The 23,230-nt window shown below is 36.3% G+C and overlaps 1 protein-coding gene across 2 annotated transcripts in view; it reads left to right on the plus strand.

Moving 5' to 3' along the window:
* ARFGEF1 (ARF guanine nucleotide exchange factor 1) overlaps positions 1-23,230 on the plus strand; it is a 101,238-nt gene that overhangs the window by 49,960 nt on the left and 28,048 nt on the right. For both annotated transcript variants that reach the window (XR_012491664.2, XM_019726256.3), the window contains exons 10-22: positions 3,175-3,409; positions 6,439-6,538; positions 6,644-6,783; positions 6,889-6,997; positions 7,595-7,796; positions 11,459-11,570; positions 11,917-12,122; positions 12,395-12,479; positions 13,646-13,817; positions 15,759-15,910; positions 19,688-19,816; positions 20,691-20,849; positions 21,091-21,241. Coding sequence is in view for 1 of the 2 variants with exons in the window: in XM_019726256.3 (XP_019581815.1) it covers positions 3,175-3,409; positions 6,439-6,538; positions 6,644-6,783; positions 6,889-6,997; positions 7,595-7,796; positions 11,459-11,570; positions 11,917-12,122; positions 12,395-12,479; positions 13,646-13,817; positions 15,759-15,910; positions 19,688-19,816; positions 20,691-20,849; positions 21,091-21,241 (1,952 nt within the window). In the remaining variant the exon portion in view is untranslated. The remainder of the gene's footprint in view (positions 1-3,174; positions 3,410-6,438; positions 6,539-6,643; positions 6,784-6,888; positions 6,998-7,594; positions 7,797-11,458; positions 11,571-11,916; positions 12,123-12,394; positions 12,480-13,645; positions 13,818-15,758; positions 15,911-19,687; positions 19,817-20,690; positions 20,850-21,090; positions 21,242-23,230) is intronic.

Consider the following 23,230-nt stretch of genomic DNA (forward strand, 5'->3'; position numbering starts at 1 on the left):
TTCATTCATAATGAAAGATAATACATATTCGTTAATGACTTGAAATGCCCTAAGATAATACCTTTCTCCATGGGGAAACAGGAAATACTTTGACATAGGAGTCACTCGTCTGATTCCCATCACACATAGTTTAAATCGTAGGAAAGTACCATTTTTGTAAGTAATAAATCATCAGATACCTTTCATTTCATATGATTCAAGTGTAACTAATTCCTGTTTGAGATTGATTTTGGAAATTATTACAGAGGCATGCCTTTCTGGTGTTGCAGCATGATTTATTATAGCATGACAATTTCAGGAGAACTCTAGAGAAAGAAACTTTGGAGAAGGCCTAAGTGACTGTCAGTAAGGGATATTGAAATAGGGGGAAATGTAAGCAATATTACTTAATTTAAAGAAACTCTAGAGGGCTGTTGGTTAGCTCAGTTGGTTAGAGCGTGGTGCTACCTTAGCAACAAGGTTGCCGGTTCAATCCTGGCATGGGCCACTGTGAGCTGTGCCCTCCACAACTAGATTGAAACAACTTCTTGATCTGGAGCTGATGGATCCTGGAAAAACACACTTAAAATAAAAAGTTAAAAAAAAAATTCTGGAGCATTTCAGTTTCTAAGTGTCAACTAAGAGGAAAGACTAGAAACAATTATAAAAACTTCATATTTTCTATAGTTTTATCACATTGTACTGATTTAGTGAGAAACATCTTTTAGGCCCAGAAGCACAAATTCTAGAATCTTTTTAGGCCCAACTCTTCAGAGTCATAAATATGATTTATTGATTCTTCTGTATTTTGAAAATATAAACTCGACAGAAAAAGGATTAAGGTTGTTCAGATTGCAATGTAAACGTGACTATACCCTATATATTTTATAAGAATATATTTAAATTGTTTTCAATTTCTTATTTTCATTATGAGGGTGAAAAAAAGCTTATTCAGAAATTGACAGTTTTGACATCCCATTCTGGATTGATGAAGACCTTTAAGGAGGATATAATTTAAGAATTTGGTGGTATTGCTGAAGGCCATTTTTGCTATGATTTAAAAATGTTACTGACCTTGAAAGCCCCAGATGCTTAGTTTTCCCAAATCAAATATAAAAAATGTGATTTGAAGAAAAATGCTAGAAACATAAAAGTAAAATACCAAGAATGATAACACAAAAGAAAATATATGCATTTTGAAGCGTACTATGTGGGGGAGGGTGTTTATTTAGTCCTGAAAAAGAATAATCAAGTGTTGGAGAGCTGCAGTGTTTACTGTGATAAAGTATTCTTGTGAGGAATAATATAAATTAATTATCCTCCTACTTAGTGGACTTAAACCAAATATTAGGAAATTTTATTTGTACATTAAAAAAGACCTTTTTGACCATCAGGGTCATTAAGCATTGAAATTGAATACTGAAGGACATCAGATTTTTCAACCCTAGAACCTGTTCTTTTTCCAAAAGAGAATATATGGTTTTCTATCTTGAATAATTTTTTTTAAATGAGCTTTTGTAGCTATATAATTTTCTTTTCTGTCTTCTCTCTATATTTTGTGGCCTTGCTAAAATGATGATCCAGGAAGTGTTCTTTAAGATTGAATCATAATTTGAAACTATCCCATGAAAAACGGTAGACCTGTGAAATTTCCAGGCTCTTTTGCCTGTCAAAAGTATATGCTGTTGTGTCATAGGACAATCATTTGATCATTTCTTCATTAGTCAGTGACTTAGTCATAGTAGGTACTTAAGAAATGTTTAGATAGTGCATAAATCATTAATTATTTTGAGCATACTATGTACGAAGCATTTTATTAGATGTTTGGGATCCAAAAATAAAACACTCATAAAAATCATGTTAGAGCTGCAAATTTTAATTGCTATTGGAAGTAAGCAAAAAGGTGATAAATGTTAAGTTAGACTAGGAAGCAGTAATAGTGCATAAGTCTTGGAAGGCTTCGACATGAAGGGGAGCTAACTTGGCCCACTCCATATTTTCCTGTAGCTATTCAGTCTTGCCTCTAGCTGTTGTGACTTGACTTATCTAAGCATTTTGTGTGTGTGTGTGTGTGTGTGTGTGTGTGTGTGTGTGTGTGTGATACTGTATTTGCTGGACATAGTCTTAGGTTCAGAGGCATAGCCATCTTGGAAGCATGACTGTTTCATAATGAACCATGGTATTAGTTCCAATTTTATTTGAAAGATGGTAATATTTGTTATGATTCCCATTTATATGAAATTAAATATTCCTTGTTAGCGTTTCATAGGTTTGGGAATTACTTGACACTCATAACCATAGCATTCTTAAGGTAGAAATCAAGAACAATTAAGTTTACTATATGGTATAAAATGTGACTGAATATAGAGTTTGGAATAAATAAAGAACCAGCTGCTAGAGCATTTAAGTGTATTCTGCATTTGAAAAGTTGTCCTAGGATCAATCTCCTTGGTTGGTTAGGTTTAAGAGGTCTGTTTAAATGGGAGAAAAATTGTATTTGGAAAATCTGATCCTTAAAATGCTAGTGATCAGGTATGGCAAAGTATATTGATCAGAAAAAGTTTTTTAAATTTAAGCTGATGTGTTTTTCGTTATAAACAATTTTAGAATAAATGCATCAACTATTGAGATAGAAATGTTCTAAAAGCCCCTTTGTCTTTCAAAAAAGAAAAAAACACTTTAAGTGGTTACTGAAAAAGTAAACTTGAAGTCGTGCTATAACTTGTTAATGCAACCAAAACTTTTTATTAGTGTTTAAGATTTTGAGTAGCATAAATAGGGACAAAGTACATTGGACCTATTATATAGAAGTGTGGCACTTAATCTAAGAAGTTCACTGATTTCTAAAAAGTGAAATATACTTGCAAAAGAAAGGAATAAGGCATAAATCTTGAAATTATTAATTGTTTGTTCAAAGGAACAGTAGGTTGATATTAAAAATGTTAAAAATGAATGTTTTCCCATTTTAAAAGTTGGTAAAATTTTGTGGTACAAGGGTACATCAGTAGAACTACCCATTAGTGTCTAAGCTTATTCATGTACTGTACTTGCTTTTTTATGTTGTAGAATTTTCTGTTCCTCTCCATGTAAAAGTTTGTGAAATTATATGGTACCAGGAAATATCTTAGGAACAACCTATTGTGACCATAATGCTAAACTTGTCCATATACTGTGCCTTTTTTTTTTACATTTTAGGTCTCATGAGTTACGATCCAAGATTCTTTCATTGCAGTTACTTCTATCCATTCTGCAGAATGCAGGACCCGTTTTCAGGACAAATGAGATGTTTATTAATGCTATTAAGCAGTATCTGTGTGTTGCACTCTCAAAAAATGGAGTCTCATCTGTTCCAGAGGTTTTTGAGCTTTCTCTTTCCATATTTCTAACTTTGTTGTCAAACTTCAAGACGCATCTGAAGATGCAAATTGAGGTATGTTTTGCATTTAGGTATTGGATATTTCATTTGTTTCATGTTAAATGAGATTATTATTCTTGTGTTTTGTCATGTACTCTGTTTTTCATTAACCCATTCAACTGACATGTGCCTATGGAGCACTAAGCACTAGGTAAGCACTGGGAATGCAAAATCAAATTAAGACACACAGTCCCTGCCTTCAAGGAATTTACACTAGTTGTATGAATGATTCTAGTTGCCTTGAATTAACTCAATCCTCACAATAATTTTGCTATTGTGTATAAATATGGTATGTAATAATGGTTTCTTAAAGCTCTAAGTATATACTTTCTATACATGGTTTTAAGCCATTTTTGGCACTTTAAAGAGGAGATCAAGAAGAATTACATTGTTTGGCTTATATTTTAGGACATTTGAAGATTTAATTTTTGCTTTGTATTTTTTGTAATGTACATATTGTATTCCTAAAATTTTCTCCCAAGATCTTTGGATATAGAAGAACAGTCATGGGGTTCTAAAATACTGCCCGAGACTTAGCCAAACTAAATTAGGGAATCTGCCAAACATGTCCGCATGTATCGTGCAGGTGTAAGCAATTCCTGATCTTGTTTTCACCTTCAAATAAATCAATATTTGAAAATAGTACGTACTTTGTTTTACTGACTTAATGGATGCTTTTTCCAAATTATCGTTTGTTAAATGAGTTTTGGTTGGGACGTTGTATATTTTGGAAATACTCACTTTTATGCTGGTCAACTTTCCCCTTCATATTATGTTTGATATGATAATTACATTTTAATTTTAATTTTTTATTCCTAACTCAAGACAAATGATAATTCATTAGCTCATAGAAAAGCTGAATTATTTTCCTAGAGTTTTGAGATGGCTAAGATAATCATACTATCTTTTATTATTAATTTCTATAATAATCTATTTAAATTCATGTAGAACATTATTATGGAAATGAGACAGAATAAGGCCTTGGTATTTTAATGAAAAGTTTTTCAATTTAGACCATGTTTTTGGACAAGAAACAATTTCTGGTGCGTACATGTCAAATTTTAGAAGTTTACCATATGTCTGTTAAAGTAATGCAGGGCATTTAACTAACAGCAGTTGCAATTTTCACATAGTTTTCCCCCATTATCTTGAGGAACTACAAATCAAAGAAAGTTTTTAAAAAGCTTTTCAAACTTCTGCTTCTGTAACCAGCTAAAAGTCTTTCATTTGATGATGAGGCATTTAAATTGCCATTAGAGAATTTTGGAAGACTGGTTTTTGGACACTGAGACTCCACTTCATTAAATACTATTTAGTAGACTGTGTGAAATATAAATTCTTACGGAATCAGATATCACAAAAATTAAGGTGGGATTATTACTTTTGTAGAGTAAATTTGATATACAAAATTTTTGTAAGCATGAGTTTAAAAGGAAATACTTCTGAAATTTCCTGTCTGCTTATAGATGGTAGATTCTTATTACAAATTTTTTTTTTTTTTTAAAGATTAGGTTTATTTCACTCTTGTCCTTTTTGGGGAGATTACAAGGATAAAACAAGATAGCTGTAGATATGCTTTTGAAAATACTGAACATTCAAATGCAAGATGAGCTGTGTTGCAACTGGAGAAAACCCAACATATGAAAACCTAAATTTGTAAAACAAAGTAGAGATTGTTGTTAATTGAAGATTCATTTTATGAGAATAGTCACTTCAGAGTTTCTGTAATGTTATTTTTCCGTGGGTATTACTTTATGTCTGTTTGTGAAAATAGTTTTAAATAGTGACAATTACTGACGATTGGAATGTGTGTGCCTATTGGATACTATACAGCTTCTCAGACCTTGGACTCAAATTGGATACTGCTACTCTGATTTCCTATTCATTGATTTTTCATGCAGCATCTGCTTTTTATCATAGTAGCCACACCAAAATGCAGTTTTACAAAAACAATGATGTAATTGAAAGGAATGTAGCGTGATCTAACTGAGCTCATGTGGACACGGAATGTATTTCCCTCTGAATTTTACCTCAGAAATTCTCATGGCATCCCTCTGAGTTTGCTGTAGCGTTCTTGGTGCCATGTTTGGGACCCATGGCCACACATATTGATCGAATGCCTACTGTCTGTCAGGCTGTGTGGACACAATGCTCAGCAAGACAGACACGCCCCCTTAGTGCTTCCAGCCTTACAGAAAAGTCTGTCGTTAAGCAAGTGAGAGATATGTGTTGAATTTTGTGAAAGAAAAGCTCATTACAAGGATACCTCACCCAGTTTGGGGGAAGAGTTGTTAGTCATCTTCTATTATAAATATGAATTTCTACGTTCGTAATACATATGTTCCATAAATGTTAATACAATAGGTTGTATTTGGTTTTCTTTGTCGTCCCCTTAAGTCACAGTCGCTTTTCCACAATAAATTTGAATCTGGAAATTCTTAGCTCTTAAATTGAAATTAATTTAATTGGGTTGATTAACTGCTTTGTGCTTTACATTATTTGGTGTAAAGGAGGGTGAGAAATAAGTTTGTAGTTTTCAGACAATAGAGATTTCCACATGTGAGTAAACGTAAAAATACAGCAGTCTATGCGAATTAGATCCTTTCTGTTGTGTGGATTACATCAGTTCCTGTTCACTCTGGGGACACTTCGCTTGCCCAGTACTATCATGTCTGAAAAAAAATACAACTGATGACCGGAACAGAGTTTCTGCTCTTTGGAGTGTTAAAAATTGATTGAGTTATACTTGTTTTATAAATATGTTCAAGAAGTGATCACCCAGAGGTGCTCCAGATGTCTGTAGATGTCTTTCGTAGTGGCTGTGCGACAGGGAACAGTGTGACATGCAGTGTGCACTGCACGGGCTAGTGAAGTCGCCGCCCAGGTTGTGCTAGTCCTAATGTTTCAGACGTGGACTCGGGAGCAGCTGGACTCCAGAGGAGCCTGGATCCTAACCTCTGCTCTGCAGCCTTGGGACATGGAAAAGTGGGCACGCACATGAATTGTGGACAATATTTTAAACAGGTGTTTTCCTCTCCTCGCAGGTCTTCTTTAAAGAAATTTTCCTATACATTTTGGAAACTTCTACCAGCTCATTTGATCACAAATGGATGGTTATTCAGACGTTGACAAGGATTTGTGCAGGTATTTGCAATTATCCTTATTATCTTTGTTTTATTATAAGACATGTAAAAGGTGAAATATACTCACACAGTGTATTCCTTTTGTTGATATACTGTATTATTACAGATGCCCAGAGTGTAGTGGATATTTACGTAAACTATGACTGTGACTTAAATGCCGCAAATATCTTTGAAAGACTAGTAAATGATCTGTCAAAAATTGCTCAAGGACGGGGCAGCCAGGAACTCGGGATGAGTAACGTTCAGGTAAGAACTGGAAAAGCATTTTCAAATTGAAACTTTGCTGAGGAAGTGCTGTGTGTTTGCCTTAAAAGATCTTTCCTTTAATTCTCCTTGTGGATTATTTTGTAGGAATTGAGCCTGAGGAAAAAAGGCTTAGAATGCTTAGTGTCGATCTTGAAGTGTATGGTCGAATGGAGCAAGGATCAGTATGTGAATCCCAACTCGCAGACAACTCTTGGTAAGGTGACGTTTTGGGTTATTGTTCATTAGAGAAGGTGAGTGATACTCTTGAGGATGGTGGCAGATGCCATGAAGCCAGTCTTGGGATGTCTGTCTTTATTGGTTTTGCTGGTGAAGAAGCATTGTCTGTAAGTTAAATAATGAGCTTTAAAATTATGAATTTCCCAATTCAGGTATCCAAACATTTTCTTTCTAAATCTTCCTAGAAATATTTAGAATATTACATTAAAGCATATTTATGCAACTTTGTTAAGGTATAGTTAGAGAAGAAACACATAAAAGCCAGTATGTTTTAAGAAGATTGTTCATCTGTGTATGACGTTGACCTTTCCTCGGGAAAAACTTGTAACTGCAGGGCTGCCTAGTGTTATCTCAGTCCCTGGAGGAGCTAAATCCCTCGTGAGGCACTGCGACTGCAAAAGGAACTCCTTTTAATGGTGCAAATTGTGCATGTACTAATGGCAGCTGATATTTATATTAAACAGATATCTAAGCAACATTGAAATACTTTGCCTTATTTGAGATTTTATATATATATGTGTGTTTATATGTATTTTTCTTTGACAGAATACTGTATTGGTTTTTCTACTGACAGGTCAGGAAAAGCCCTCAGAACAAGAGACGAGTGAAATCAAACACCCGGAGACAATAAACAGATACGGAAGTTTAAATTCCCTGGAGTCCACATCGTCGTCAGGAATAGGCAGCTACAGCACACAGATGTCCGGCACTGACAACCCGGAGCAGTTTGAAGTCCTGAAGCAGCAAAAAGAAATAATAGAGCAAGGAATAGATTTGTGAGTGTCTGATTTTAAAGAGAAATGTTATTGACTGTCCCTCTGCTTTGATTGGGCCACCACGCTCTGGATTTCTCTACACCTTCGGCTTGTTTTTATTCCCTTCTTATTACCACCTTTCAGTGAGTAAAAGAGCATGGTTCTGTTTCTGAGACTTCTTCTGGTCCCTCCTTTTCCATTTCCCCTTAGTCATTGCAGTCGAGCCCAAACAGACCCTTGTAATACACATTACATTAATTTTTCTCTACATTTTATGTGCTGTTTTGTGCAGTTGTGCAGCTGTGCACTGTTTGTTTAGTTCAGTCACAAAATCCCCATTATATTTCCTAAGCAGGTAACAATTCCTAGCATTGCTCATTCATAGGTTTTATATGTTCTCCATTACAACTGTGCTACTCTTATTATTGATCCGTGTTGTTGATTTCATTTTTACATGTTGATAAGGTGATAACTTCCCTTCCAGCCTGGCTCCTCTGTGTACCAGGCCCTGGGCTGAGCGTGTACACTCGGTCTGTGCAGTAAGCTGTGCCTGGCAGCCTGCTCCTGGCTATGTCTTGTCTATTATCATGCTGCCTTCCTTCTTCTTATTACCCATCTATCTCTCCCTTCAGAGAGATGCTGTAAGGAGAAACGAACTTGCTGGCTTTTCTCCATGAATCTAGCTACTGTAAACTGTTAACAGTTCCCTCATGTGTTTAGTTGTCTGGCTAGTTGTGCTGTAAAGCATTTCTCCCTGAATCTTAAGCAGTGCCTTTTGATGAATGCCTTTTTTCAATGTTAATGTGCATTTTTAAAAATTGACAAAATGTACACATATTCTTTGTCATAAAGTTATAAGATCTCACAAAATTACCTAAAGTCACCATTAATACTTCATTCTAATTTTTTAGTCATTATTTACAAAGTGTCCTGTGTTCTAGACATTATGCAAGGCCCTGGAAAAACTCAATGAATGAAACAGCCCTTGCTTGTGAGGGGCTCAGGGTCTAGTATGTGTAAATGTATTCGTGTTGAAATTCTGCGGGTCACTCAGCAAACTCTTTTTTGGTACCTGGAACTGTGCCACGTACATGAAGACGCTGGACCTTGCGTTTAAGATTACAGTCGAACTCTGGATGGAATACTTGAACAGTGCAGTGTAATGTCCGTAATGGAGAGCTGTACAAAGTGCTGCCGAGGTCTGATAACTTTATTTGAAGTACTTCAGGGTCAGAGGGAGTCATGCCAGGGCTTCAGAGGGGGGGGTCTCCCTAGCTCCAGTCCTCCTTGCTTTCTGCTGCGTACTTTCATGGGGATGTGTTTGTGTTGCTGTGCTCTCAGGGTACTCTTCCACAACTGTTCCTCTCATGACACCACTCTGTCCTGTCCCTGCTCCCAATCTCAGTCTTGGTGTGGGCTGTTAATCTCCTGCATACACCTCAGCATTGCCAGGCTTCTGTCCCTCAGCTCTTTTATTACTTTGTAACTTCTCCTAGATGCTCATGTTGTTTTCCATGACTTCAGCTACTGTCTATGTACCAACATCTCACAACTCCCAAGTGTTATTTTTAACGTAAATACTTACACTGAAGTCCAGACGCATATCTGTAATTGCCTGTGGGGCATCTCCCCTGGATATTGCATAGCTTCTTACACTCAGCATGTCCATAGCCAAATTTGTCAGGCTCCGTTCTCTCCATAATCAACTCTCCAATACTCCTACCAAAACAAAAGACAAACAGAAAACCCTATTGTGTCTGTATTTCTTTAGACTAGCAGCACCAGCATATTACTAAATTTGTAAGCTAGAATCCTGGGAGTTAACCTTAGATTTTCCCCTTTCATCTAATCTGTCACTAAATCCTATTGATTCTACTTTCTGAATATCTCTGCAATTTATTCTCTTCTCTCCATCTTCTGCAGTTGTTCTCTGAAGGCAGACCACCACCAATTCTTGCCTTGATTAGTATAATTTTAATTCGCTTACCTTTGTTTGGTCTTATTTATTCTGTAGTCTTTTCTCACACTTAGCTAGGAGTAATCTTTCTTAAATGCAAGTCTTGCTTCTATTTCTCCCCTCTTGCTCTTAGAGAATAAAGCAACAACTTTTTGTAATAGCATATAGTCCCCTTCATGTTTGGATCTGCTGGCCTCTAAAGCTTCATCGTCGGCCACTTCTTTAATCTCCCTTCATTGTTCCAACAGTGCAGATAATATGATGTTTTATGTTTTTGTGATTAGTGTGATCTTTACCTCTCTGACTGAGATGTTTTTTCTTAATGTTTATAAAAGATGTAATCATTTTTCAAAGCTCAGTTCCAGTCACCTTCCCCAGAAAATATAGCATGACCATCTCTATAAATTAGTCACTTTTTCTTCTGTGCTATCTTCTTACTTTGTGACTACATTATCTGTTGCATTTTTACTATTATACTTTTTAAAAAATTATATTTTAGAGTGAGAGTTGGAGAGCAGGGTTTGTGTTTATCTCAGTGAAAAAGGTTTGATTTTAATTTGTGTACATGGTGATGGTTGACATAGCCCTGGACGGGGGAATCAATAGGAGGACAGAACAGGACAGGGCATTTCAGGTAAAGAATGGCATGTGCGGTAGCACAGCGGAAAGGGAGGACATTTGAGGGCTGTTGTTGAGCATAGCAGGAGCAGTAAATAAGGTGAAAGCATTGAGTTGGATCCAGATTACAGAAGGCCTTCTCCATGTGAAGGAGGTTTGTCTTGTGCCTCTTGGCATTGGAATACTGTTGGGGGATTTTAAGCAGAGGAGCGGCAGCATCAGATTCCTGTTTCAGGAAGATGACTGCCAAGCAACCTGAAGGATGGGTTGGAATTTGTGAGCAAAACGAGATAGGGAGACCATTTAAGAATTCTTGCAATACCCAGGTGACAGGTGATGAGGTACCAAAGTACTTATTGGTGCAATAAAAGTAGGAAGTAAATGATTTGGAAACACAGAGGTGACATTTAAATTGGATCTTTAAGCCTGAAGGACAGTTCCCCAGTGTGGAGCAGGTAAAGGGCAGGCAGAGGAAATGGACTGCAAATGCTTTCATTATGTTCAGCGAATGAGACTGGATATGTGGGAGTAGATGAGAGAGGGGGGATGAGAAACGAGCCACACTGAGAAAGGGTTTGTGTGTCAGTCTACTCAGTTTGGACTTTATTTTGAAAACATTGGGTATCGGGAGAGTTTTTTTTTTTTATGTATATGTAAAAAATAATGCTGTCAGATTGTGACTAAAACCGTCCCTGGAATTCAAGTTCTGTACTTTAAAAGCAGGAAACTTACAACTAATAGGTGTATTAGAATAAGCCAAGATAACTTAAGCAGGAAGGAGAATATGTATATTAAAAGTATGAAATACTGAAGGTATTCGTATCCTTACTCAAAGTTAATCTACTACCCATCGGTATCTCATATGGTCTGTGAAATGATCCATATCAATGATAACTATGCTCTTCCATTTGAGACTCTGTTCTAAAGAGAAAAAATAATAATAAAAGTTTTTGCATAATGTATTTTGTACTTGCATGCATTGTTATATTAAATAAGTTCCTGTTTTCTAAGTGCTATTAGAAAATTAATTTATTGCGGTTTAAGGTCTTCTTTTAGGGACTACAAATGGTTTTCTGTTTCTAATGTTCCTATTAACTTTAACATATAGATTTAATAAGAAACCAAAGAGAGGAATACAGTACCTCCAAGAACAAGGGATGCTTGGCACTACGCCTGAAGATATCGCCCAATTCTTACATCAAGAGGAAAGATTAGACTCCGTAAGAGTGCCATTTTAGTTCATTCTAACCTTTCTATGCAATTCTTTTTTAAGTTAATAATGCATATTGTTGCCCCTTTAAAATGCCCTCCTGAGTATGTAAGTAAAACTTAAAGAATGACTTAGGTATTCTTAATTTTGCTTTTTAATTTTCTGAACTCCGCAAAAAAATCTTCATTTTTTTAAAAAACATACACATTTAATATATTTAACTTCAGCTCCATGTTTCAAATAGTTAACTCTGTAGTCAAAACCTGTGAATCTTATGCATTTTTCTGCTTTTTAAGTGGCTGTGTGGCAAATGTAACAGTCCATTCGGATATAAATTTCTGTCTCTTATTCTTTAGACTCAAGTGGGAGAGTTCCTGGGAGATAATGATAAATTTAACAAAGAAGTCATGTACGCGTATGTGGACCAGCATGACTTCTCAGGAAAGGACTTTGTTTCAGCTCTTCGTATGTTTCTGGAAGGATTTCGTCTTCCAGGGGAAGCTCAGAAAATTGATCGATTGATGGAAAAATTTGCTGCAAGATACCTAGAATGCAACCAAGGGTAAGCAAGATTCAAATGCAGGTGCTTATTGGTTGCCAACTCCCTCCAAGACACTGCGCAAGGGAGCATCGGAGATTCATAACCCCTGCCCCAGGGAACTTGATTGTCTGCACTCTGGAAGTGATAAAATATTTCCATTAAAAAATTGTAATAGAGATAGAACATAAATCCTGAAAAAGAAAATGAGAAGTGCTTTGGGGTTTGAGGTGACTTACTTAGTGAAACTGTAAAACAGGAAGTTTATATATAACGTGATACATTTCTTTTTGCAGGCAAACCCTTTTTGCCAGCGCAGATACTGCTTACGTTTTGGCTTACTCCATCATCATGCTGACCACAGACCTGCACAGTCCTCAGGTATGTTTTCTTCCAGGCCAGTTTTATAAAAGGACACAGGAAATAAATTCTTTTGAATTCAACTTCAGATGAAATGACTAGCTTTCTTTTATATTTTTTTGGTGCCATGACTCAAGATGAGTTTTTACAGTTATAATATGTTAGAGTTTTTTTTCCCCTTGAAAAATAAATTAACATTTGAAAACTTGCATGGTGATATTTTTAGATTTTTGTAAGAAAAGTGCTTCTCCCACCCTTTCTGACACACTAGAAGGACCTGTTTTCAGAGTAATCTGAACTAAATAAATGTTTGTATCCCAGTTATAGTCCCTGGACATTATGGTTTCTCTATAGCTATTTTTGCAAACTTCTGATGATGATTATTCTGTGTACCTTCTTGTAAATTTACAGGAGCCTTAGCTATAGAAAAGTTGGCTTTAATTCTTTATAAAAGGTGGTAGAAATGTATTTAATTAAATAAGTGGGTCTTCAGAGGCGACATAAGGCTTCTGGATTTTGGTCTGGGTTTTGGGAGACACGTAAGCGTTTTGTCTGTGCTGCTTCCCTAGTGTGGTGACGGGCTGCCTGCCATTGTGTAGACTGCAGACGAGATGGGTCAGGTGCGCAGTGGGGTGTTCCTGTTCAGAGCAAACAGGAACTCCGCAGACAAAACAGCCCAAGGACTCTTCACCCGCATCACCTCACATTCAGTTGCTAAGATGAGTCGGAGAGATTATTACCTGATTTTAAATAAATTTCAGCTGTTTTTGTCCTACATCCACTGTTATATAAAATCAGCTTTTAAATCATTAGCAACACATTTATGTTCTTCTGAACTAAGATTTGAATCTTTTTGATACATATTTCTAATAATTGTCATGGTCTTTTTTAAAGACTCTGACTAGAGCTCTTCAACCTTGGGCAAAAACAAATAATTTCATTTTTCGTTGTTCTTATTACAGATTATTCATGTGCTCATCAGAGCAGGTGAATCAGTACAGGCCAGGATGGCATATTCCTACATTGCTATCATTTTTTGTGGCTGTTTTCCTTTTAATGTATGTTTTTTTTTTTAGTGTTTTCCACTTCCTCTTCTCGAAGTATTTGTAAATCTTCTTATATATGAGTATTTAAAATTTTTAAATATGAGTGAATTTTTAATGTTAATTTTTAAATTAACCTTCTAGGTTAAAAATAAAATGACAAAGGAGCAGTACATTAAGATGAATAGAGGGATCAACGACAGTAAAGACCTTCCTGAAGAGTATCTATCAGCCATCTATAATGAAATAGCTGGAAAAAAGATATCAATGAAAGAAACAAAAGAACTAACGATCCCTACAAAATCAAGCAAACAAAGTAAGTATCCAAATCAATTGAGTCCTGATTGTTCAGGAGGAAAAATAGGAGTTCTTAAAGTGTTTTCGGCTTAGAGTATTACTTATTTTATGAGAAGTATTTTAATACAGAGTTTGATTGGTGTTTTTTTCCCCCACATGCTGAAGATAGATAGCTCTGACCAATGATTAATAGAAAATGCTACACAATATGCATGGATTAGTGTGCATTTACTTCATACTTATCCAGTTAGCAGTTAATCTCAGCATGGATTTGGAGGTTACAGAGATTGGTCAGGAAACCCTAGGAGTCAGACTTTAACTCTCAATCTTTTTTCCTGCCTCCTTATCATTTACAAGCAACGTATTTACATTCCTTCATCTATTGTTATATATAAATAGAAGCTGGAAGTAGGAGTGATTGAAGAGGTGGGGAAGGTTAGGATTGCAGGGGAGCTTGTGGAGTTGGAAATCCCTGCTGCAGACACACCACAGTTCTATCAGTATAGATTTCCCGGCTCTAGCCAGCTTTAGGAGCCAGCCGTGGGCCTGGCTCCATTCTAGACATTCTGTACATGGGGATGATGATGATTAAATTAGAGCTCAAACCTGACTACAGGAATGAGGTGAAGGTCGTGGCTTAAGAATAAAGCAGTAATATGGAGAGAGGACTCTGCCTTTCTTAGCATTTCTACTTGGTAATGAAATCTCAGGCTTTACCTAACAGAACAAATTATAGTAGCAATATTTTGTTGACAGGGGAGAAGCAAAAAGGCCTGTGTGATGTATGTATTTCTACAAGTTGATGAATTATAAGATGAGAGTCAGGCTAGGGAGATGACATTAAAATGAAGAGTGGAGCATAACTAGCCTTATCTCTTGGAAAAACATAGGGAATGATCCTAAGGAATTTTAGTAAGTTCTCCCTTATTTTATAGATTAGGAAACTGAAGTCCAAAGGTTAGGAAACTTAGAATCATAGAATCTCTGAGCTGAGTGTAGTGTAAAAACTTTTATGAAATCTCTACACCTAAAGCCCAAAGAGTAGCGGAGCCAGATCTTGAACTTGGCATCCTTGGCTCTTATTCCAGCCTAGTACCAATCAGCAGTTTACTTGATTGTGTTATTTTCAGTTCTTCTGCTTATAACATTAAGTATATTGATCAAGACTTCATTTTCACATCTAAGCAGATAGCAATGATCTGATTCAGTTTTCCTTCTCATACCCATATTATAACGTCTTCATATCTCACTTTCTTTGGCCTATTTTGTATAGTGTGGTAGGAAATCACTGAGAAATGGGATATGAGGAGGAGATGGTGGTGTACTGAAACAGTAAAATCATCCTGGAGTGTCAGGGCCACTGTTTTCTTGTTAACTCAGGATATACCATTCAAGCATGCATCCTTCTCAGATGCCATTTCCTCTTAGCATCTCTTCTATCTGTGTTTGGGTTGTTTCCCCTAATACTTTCATTGTGATGGATTTGTATCTACTCTTTTCCCTTTGTGTAGGTTTTCCACTTATCCCTGACTCCTAGTTCAGGAATTTTTTTTTTTTTTTCATTTTTGAGGTGAAAGTCACACAACATAAACAACCATTTTGAAGTGAACAGTTCAGTGGCGTTGGTCCCTTCATAATGTTGTGCAACCACCACCTCCATCTAATTCCAAAACATTTTCATCAACCCGAAAGAAAACCCTGTGTCCATTAAGCAGTGATTCCATGTTCCCTCCCTCCCCTTGCCCCTGGCTATACCAGTCGGGCGGCTTTCTGTTTCGGGGGATTTACCTACTCTGGATATTTCATACAAATGGAATCACATGGGGTGTGACTTTGTGTCTGGCTTCCTAAGGCTATTTTTAATTAATGTTAATTAGTGGTGTTTATTTTATAGTAAAATATCAAAATAGCATTTTTAAATGCTTCTTATTTTAAATGCTAAGAGTGTTTGTTGTTTCAGATGTAGCCAGTGAAAAACAGAGAAGACTTCTGTATAACTTGGAAATGGAACAGATGGCTAAGACAGCTAAAGCACTCATGGAGGCCGTGAGCCACGTTCAGGCGCCTTTTACAAGTGCAACACATTTGGAGCATGTGAGACCCATGTTTAAGGTAAGAGTTACTAATAACTGGGTTGTAATATATATTTATATATGATTTTGTTCAGCCTATTTTTAAGTTAAAGAAATGCAGTGATATAGCCCATGAGTATAGACCCGGAAGCAAAAGTTATGCTATTTAGGATATAGCAAATGCAGAGTTTTTTCTTAACGAGAATGAAAAAAGGTATGCACTATTAGCAGTTATTAGGTGTGTGATCTTAAGAATAGAAAGATTTCAGAGAAGGATCATTAATCCTTGGCCTGATTTTCTCTGAATGGGTTCTAGTTAAACCTTTACAGTTACCTAAAATTCCAAAGTGATCTTGAACCTCCTGTTTTCTTTTAAAGCTTCTGGCCCAGGAACTAATATGGGGGTTCTGAGTATGCCTGGAGCCCAGAAAATAGAGAAAGCAATTAAAGGGGCCATATTTATGTTTGTAGGTTGATCTAGTAAGAATGATACTTACTGGTTCTTTAAAGTTTGATTTCCCGTTCCTTCTTCATTTTCCTATTTTTTCCCCCTATCCTTTCCCCAAATACCGGAATGAGTAAGCAGTGCATCATAAGGATAATAGCGGGTGGAGGGGCGTCTAGACAAGTTTGAAAAGGGAAAGTGGGTAAAGTACATACCAGTTCATGAGGCAGTGGTGGTAAGACCGGCTGCCGACGCCAAAGGTCATAATTCAAGTTCTGATACACATTCGCTACACATGTGTGTGGGTAGTTACAACGACTACAAGATTTCTGTGTTTCCTTTTACTCTATAACTTACAATTACTTCTACCACTACTTCAGGGTCTGTGAGATAATGGTATTTCTAAAAGTTGATGAAAAATTCTAGGATAGGAGGTCGGGCTAGGGTGATAATGTTAGAAGGAAGAGTAGAATATAAGTGGCCTTACCTTGTAGAATAATATAGAAAATGCTGTTGAAATATAAGACACTTTTTCTTTATTATGAAACAAATTTTATAAAGCAGCTTCTTGGTTTTGAATAATTTTACACCCTTATTTTGTTTTTTCAAATATTTTTGATGAGGCAGGAAAAAACAAAGAATAAGGAACCAGCCATAATTCTGCAACTCAGAAACTGTTAATATGTTTATATATACTACTTTTTTGTCTTACTTAAACAGTGTGATCATACTTTGTATGGAATTTTGTATCTTACAGTTTCTCACAAAAGTATTTCCTCGTATCATTAAAAATTCTTCACAAATAGCTTTTGTGATCTATTCTCTGGATTAGTTCTAGTTTATTTAAACATCCTCTAACCTAGACTAAGAATCTTTCCTCTTACTGCCGTTATTCTCTTCAGACACCCTCATTTCTCACTCTTACTACTGTAACATCCTAACTGGCATTTTTATGTCTACTTATGTGCCCTCTTATCCTTTACAGAGGCCAGAGTTATCTTTTTAAAATACAAAACGCAATGTCACCTTCTTCCTTGAGGTCCTTCACTGACTTTGCGTGATACTGTGATGAAACTAGAGGGTCTGTAGACCTCACGTGGTCTGGCTCCACCAGCCTTTCCAATTTCATTGCTAGATTTCTTCTGTTTCTTACTATGCTGCTGTCACCGTGGCATTCTTTCAGTTTCTAGAATGTCCTAAATTATTTTCTCTTCAGAGCATTCTTACAAGCTGTATGTTTTGCCTAGAATGCTCTTTTCTTTTTTGCCTGAGTTGCTTCCATTTTAAATGTTACCTTCTCAGAGAGTTCTGCCTGTTAAGTTATGTCCCTTTTCATGACATGCTATGATTTTCCTTCATTGTATTTATAACAATTTGTATTTATACATTTCTTTATTTTAATGTATTAAATATATGTCTAGTACATGCATTTACTAGACTTTAAGCTTCACGAGGGACTACATCTGTTCTGTTCACTTTTCCCAATGTCTAGCTTGTAGTAAGTGCTCAATGAACAAGCACTGACTGGGACTGGATAAAGGAACGAATGAGATTCCTAGAATGTTTACAATGTTAAGGGATATAAACATTAAGAATCTTTTTACATGTTGCCAAATTGTATTCTACAAAAGTTTATACAATTATGAGTGGGCAATTTCACTGTCCCCTGGATATTATTAAGTGTAATTTGATTGGAGAAATCATTGTCCTTTAATTCCTAATGGCGTTGAAACATTTTTTCACTGGGTTAAGGACCATTTATATTTGTGTAAAATATTTGTAGGTTTCCAAATAGATGTGCTGTTTCTTTACTTAGAATGGAGTGTGTCACTTACTACTTTCATGTAGTACTTTGTATGTTAGAAGGATTGCACTTCATAGGCTGCCTGCAGCATCTCTCTACAGTGGTAGTCCCGGGAGTAAAGCGGTTCAGAGAGATTAAGTGGCAAAGCTAAGACGAGAAGTTAGGTACTGTGGTTTATCCTCCTTTGTTAGGGATTATACACTTTTACCTCTGAACTTTCTAATGTTACAAGCAAAGCTTTGGATAATTCTGTTTTCCTTCATAATGCTAAAAACGTTTTAGATACTTTAAACATTTCAGTTGTCATTTCTGTAGCACACTAGTATAAACAGTTTTCATCTGTATAACTATATGGTTATGTAGTTTTGCTTCATGATGACTTATTAAAAGCAAGTACACTTGCATCAGACATGTCAAAGTTACCCACACACATGCATATACTAATGTATACACGTGTGTTTTTTTAAGCTTTCGGCTGTGAAAGTTTTTTTTGGGGGGGAGGAATATTGGGGAACAGTGTGTTTCTCCAGGGCCCATCAGCTCCATGTCGTTGTCCTTCAATCTAGTTTCGTTGTCCTTCAATCTAGTTGCGGAGGGCACAGCTCAGCTCCAAGTCCGTCGCTGTTTTCAATCTTTAGTTGCGCAACCCACCATCCCATGCAGGAATTGAACCAGCAACCTTGTTGTTGGGAGCCCGCGCTGTAACTGAGCCATCCAGCCCCCCTCTCTGGCAGCTCATTGTCTTCAATCTAGTTGTGGGGGTTGCAATTCACTGGCCCATGTGGGAATCGAACCAGCAACCCTGTTGTTCAGAGCTTGCTCTCTAACCTACTGAGCCATCTGGCCACCCTACACATACGGTTTGATATTAGGATTTTCAGTAGTCAAAAGGTAGCTCTGTTTTTTGTTTGTTTGTTTTACATGACAGTTTCACTAGGTATTCAGTTTTTATGGTAAAATTTAGTGTTGGCTTGCACCATTTATAATGAAAAATATTTTATTGAACTATATACTTTAAAGTATTGTCCAACTGGGAACCATAGATAACACTGATGTCTCAATGTAAAATATCTGACTACAAAAAAGATAAGGCTAAATGAGTCCAGGGAAGGAGGCTTAAAGAAAAGCGAATAATATAATTGTTGCAAGCAGAAAATAACAAGGATTTTCTTGGAAATAAAAAGTCCATGAAATATTGCAAGGTCCAAAGCTTTCAGAGAAAGACTAGTTCTGAATTTGGGTAAAATTACTATCATTTATGAATATTGACTTCCCATTTTTTTTTATTGATGTGAATAATTTAAAATGCTGTGCTTAAAATATGCCTAAGGTCTTCTCCTGAATTTATAATCTTGCTCCCCCATTTATTTAAGCCCAGGCAGCGTTATATAGTTTTCCCCTTTGTCAAAGAAAGCTTTCCAAATAACTATACCAAGAAACTTATTGCTTTTTTCAGAACTTTCTCAATCATTTATTGTCTGAAAGCTTTGAGAAATATTAATGGAGAATTATAATTTTTAATTAGCACTTGATATCCATGATGTATTTTAAATTTTTAATTTTCCTAGTTGGCTTGGACACCTTTCCTGGCTGCGTTTAGTGTGGGTCTACAGGACTGTGATGATACTGAAGTAGCCTCTCTTTGCCTGGAAGGTATAAGATGTGCAATCAGAATTGCATGCATTTTCAGCATTCAGGTAACAAAGAATTTTGCCTTCATAGCCAGTCTGGAAAACATAAGTTGCTTATGCCATTACCATAGTGTAAATTATCTTTTTATGTCTGACTTACGAAAAAACTGATTTCAAATTTATGATGGAATTTAAATGAATCTTAATGTTTAAGTTTCTGAGACGCTGTGACAGAAGTGGTAGTTCTATATTTATATATCTAAAATTCATCATAACTGGTTTGCAGTTTTCCCATGACTTTGAATTCCTATATGATAACCTGAATATCTTATTTAAATATGTTGCATGTTCATACTTACTGAGTCATATATATCTTTTCATATTTTATATATCACTTTATAACTTTGCCTAAGCCTAAGTTATCTTTAAGAGAACCAAATATTTAGTACATAATTTTCGTGAAGACAGTCCCTTATAGTAATTTATATGCTTTGTGTGATGATAAATTTTAGCCAAAGCTGAAACTTAAAGTGTTTTCAAAACCCTTTTCACACTTAATTATGAATGTTAGGGCTTAAAAAGCATAGCCTAGCTGTAGAGAAAAAAGTGAGCAAATTTATAAATCAGGTTTCTGCTAGTCCATACAGTACTTGAAACATAAGTGCTCAGTGAATGTTTTTTACTGTATGAATTCATTTGTTATCACTAATATCTCATCTTGATTTGACAACTTTATCACCTTTGGGTTTTAGAAATTCATTTGTTTCTGCTTCATTCATCATCTTACAATAAAAAAGAAAACTGTAGTTTGAGATATTGTATGTAACTCATGACTTGTCAGTTAAAAGCTTACCAAACAAGTAAACAGCTTGTTACTAGGGACTCAGAGATCACTGTTATGTTTACAACCATGTAAAGTACACTTTTCTCTTTTTTACAGCTGGAAAGAGATGCATATGTCCAGGCGCTGGCAAGGTTTACCTTACTGACAGTTAGCTCTGGTATCACGGAAATGAAGCAGAAGAACATCGACACAATAAAAACACTCATCACAGTGGCTCATACAGATGGAAACTATTTAGGAAATTCATGGCATGAGGTACAAGCATTTTCTTTATTTTCAACTTAGCAATTTGGTTTAAAAAATGGGCTACTGCTAAATATTCTATCTTTGACATGCTTAAGTGTTTGGGGGAAAATTGGTACATCCAGGATGAGTACATTTAGCTTTTTATAACGATTTATAATGTAGCCTATATTTAAATCCTGGCTGCATACATTTAAATATTTTTGTGAACCTTGTTAAAGAATTAATTTTTTTTCCCCTTTTTGTAATTAAGATTCTGAAGTGCATCAGTCAGTTGGAGCTTGCACAGCTTATAGGAACTGGAGTGAAACCGCGATACATTTCTGGAACAGTGCGAGGCAGAGAAGGTTCTCTTACTGGAACAAAAGATCAGGCTCCTGATGAATTTGTGGGTCTGGGGCTAGGTGAGAATTTTAAAAATTATTTTTATGAAATATCAAAAGTTGTTTTTAACTTGCTCAATATAAGTGCCTTTATTGTAGCAGTAATGTATTTAGAGGGATGTGATAAAATGCCCTTCGGCTAATTTTATGAGGAAAACCAAGATAACTGTAGGAACTGCCTTTTTTTCCTGGACTAGTATATAATCATTAGTCTTGATCTCATGGTTGGGGGTAGAAGAAGGATACGGTTTAAAATTATCTGCTTTTAAAACTAAGTGGGTAACTTAAATGAGCGAAGGCTTGTATAAGGTGGTAAATGGTTGGGGCAACTGGAGAAAACATTCACATTCACGTCTTTTAAAGGTGCTGTGCAGACCTAACTAAACTTTTCTGCCAGTAGGAAACTTTCCCACGGTTTCCCGTGTGCACAATGTGGCCAGTTACTTCCAGGTTTGACCCAATAAAACAAAGGAAAATACTAGTGAAAATGGGTACAGAAGAACCAAAGACAAGGCATTTTTAGTCATAAATGGAAACGTACCACCAGGGAAGAGGCAAAGTTTAGACTGTCTTTGATTTTGAATACTTCTGGGTTTGAATTCTGTATTTCTTCCTTACTGTATGCAAGTTACTTTAATTCTGAGTTTTGGTTTCCTCTTTTGCAAACTAACAGCATTTTCTACTCTTAGTTAGGATTAAATATATATATATATATATATATATATATATATATATATATATATGGGCTTAGTACAGTGGCTAATACATTAATGGTTTCTAGCTTTTTCTCTATTTATCTTCCCCAGCCCACTTTAACCAAAAAATCTAGAGACATGACTTAAAGAGAGCAGGAAGGAATACACCTGAGAACTAGGAATATTTACTTTTTAAGGTTTTGTACTGTAACATATTTCTGGACATTTTTTGTCTTTTTATCTTTTAGTGATTTCTCTGTTGCTTGCAGTAAAAATTGTTAGGAAATGCAAAAGAATTTCAAGCTTGAAAAATGATCCATAGGGAAAGCCGTAAAGCCCAGGACCATGTTGTGACCTCAGGTTGGACTGGGGTCAGTTAGTTCCGGTGGGAATCCCCCCGTGTCAGCCAGCAGTGCAGTCGGGCCCGCAGTTGTGTCTTGTGTAGATGTTGTGGTTCTGGGAGGTTCAGGTGTAGACTTGGTGACCTAGCAGCAGGATTTAGAACTGCCAGCTCTGACTCGGAACATTAGAGGTATAATTACTGCAGAAGATAGCGCGAGATGCAGATGGAAAATATTTACAGGCAAGTGAAATGAATATGCATTGATTGATTCAGTAGCTTTAAAAAGGCCTTTTTTTTTTTTTAAGAACTAGGGGGTGTGAGAAGGCCAAAATAATGATAGGTGCAAATTGCCAGGGCTCAGTTTTGCCAAGCAACAGAACTAGGTTACACTGAAAATGAAGCAGGAGTGAAATATTTTGTCTTCTAAAAGTTTAGTCAAATGAGAAATAATGATACTTGCTGATAATATTTACTAGTATATTTGAAAGTTAATTAGAATTTTGATCACTGTGCTGTGATGCTACTTAGGTTGCAAGGATAGGAGATGATCTGAATTTGCAGGAAAATATACACATTTCAGATAGAAATTTAAAAATTTCAGGCTTCCAAGCCACTCAAGCGACCAGCCACACTCTGCCATCTCTTTTGTGCTTTATCTAGGCTTTGTCTTACGTCATCTGCCTCTCTTTTTGGCCTGCTTCACTCTCCACTCACTCCTGATTGATCAGCTCTCTCATTTTTGAGTCTGCACCCAAGAGGGAGCCCGTCTGGTGACTTTCCCCGGTTGGGCAGAGCCCTCCTTCAGGCCGTCTCATTGGTTAGCAGCCAGCCCACTGCAGCAGGCGATCACCCCTGCCCGTCTGTGTCCTGTCTGTCACCTACTCACAGAGCAGACGCTTGCTTCAGCAGGACGCTGGAATCAGAATTTAAGCTGGAAGAGGTTGTGGAACAGACAGTTGAGCTGTTTTAATC

This window comes from Rhinolophus sinicus, chromosome 7 (genome assembly GCF_057876585.1).
Source record: "Rhinolophus sinicus isolate RSI-liver-muscle chromosome 7, RSI-T2T, whole genome shotgun sequence".
NCBI classification, from domain to species: domain Eukaryota; kingdom Metazoa; phylum Chordata; class Mammalia; order Chiroptera; family Rhinolophidae; genus Rhinolophus; species Rhinolophus sinicus.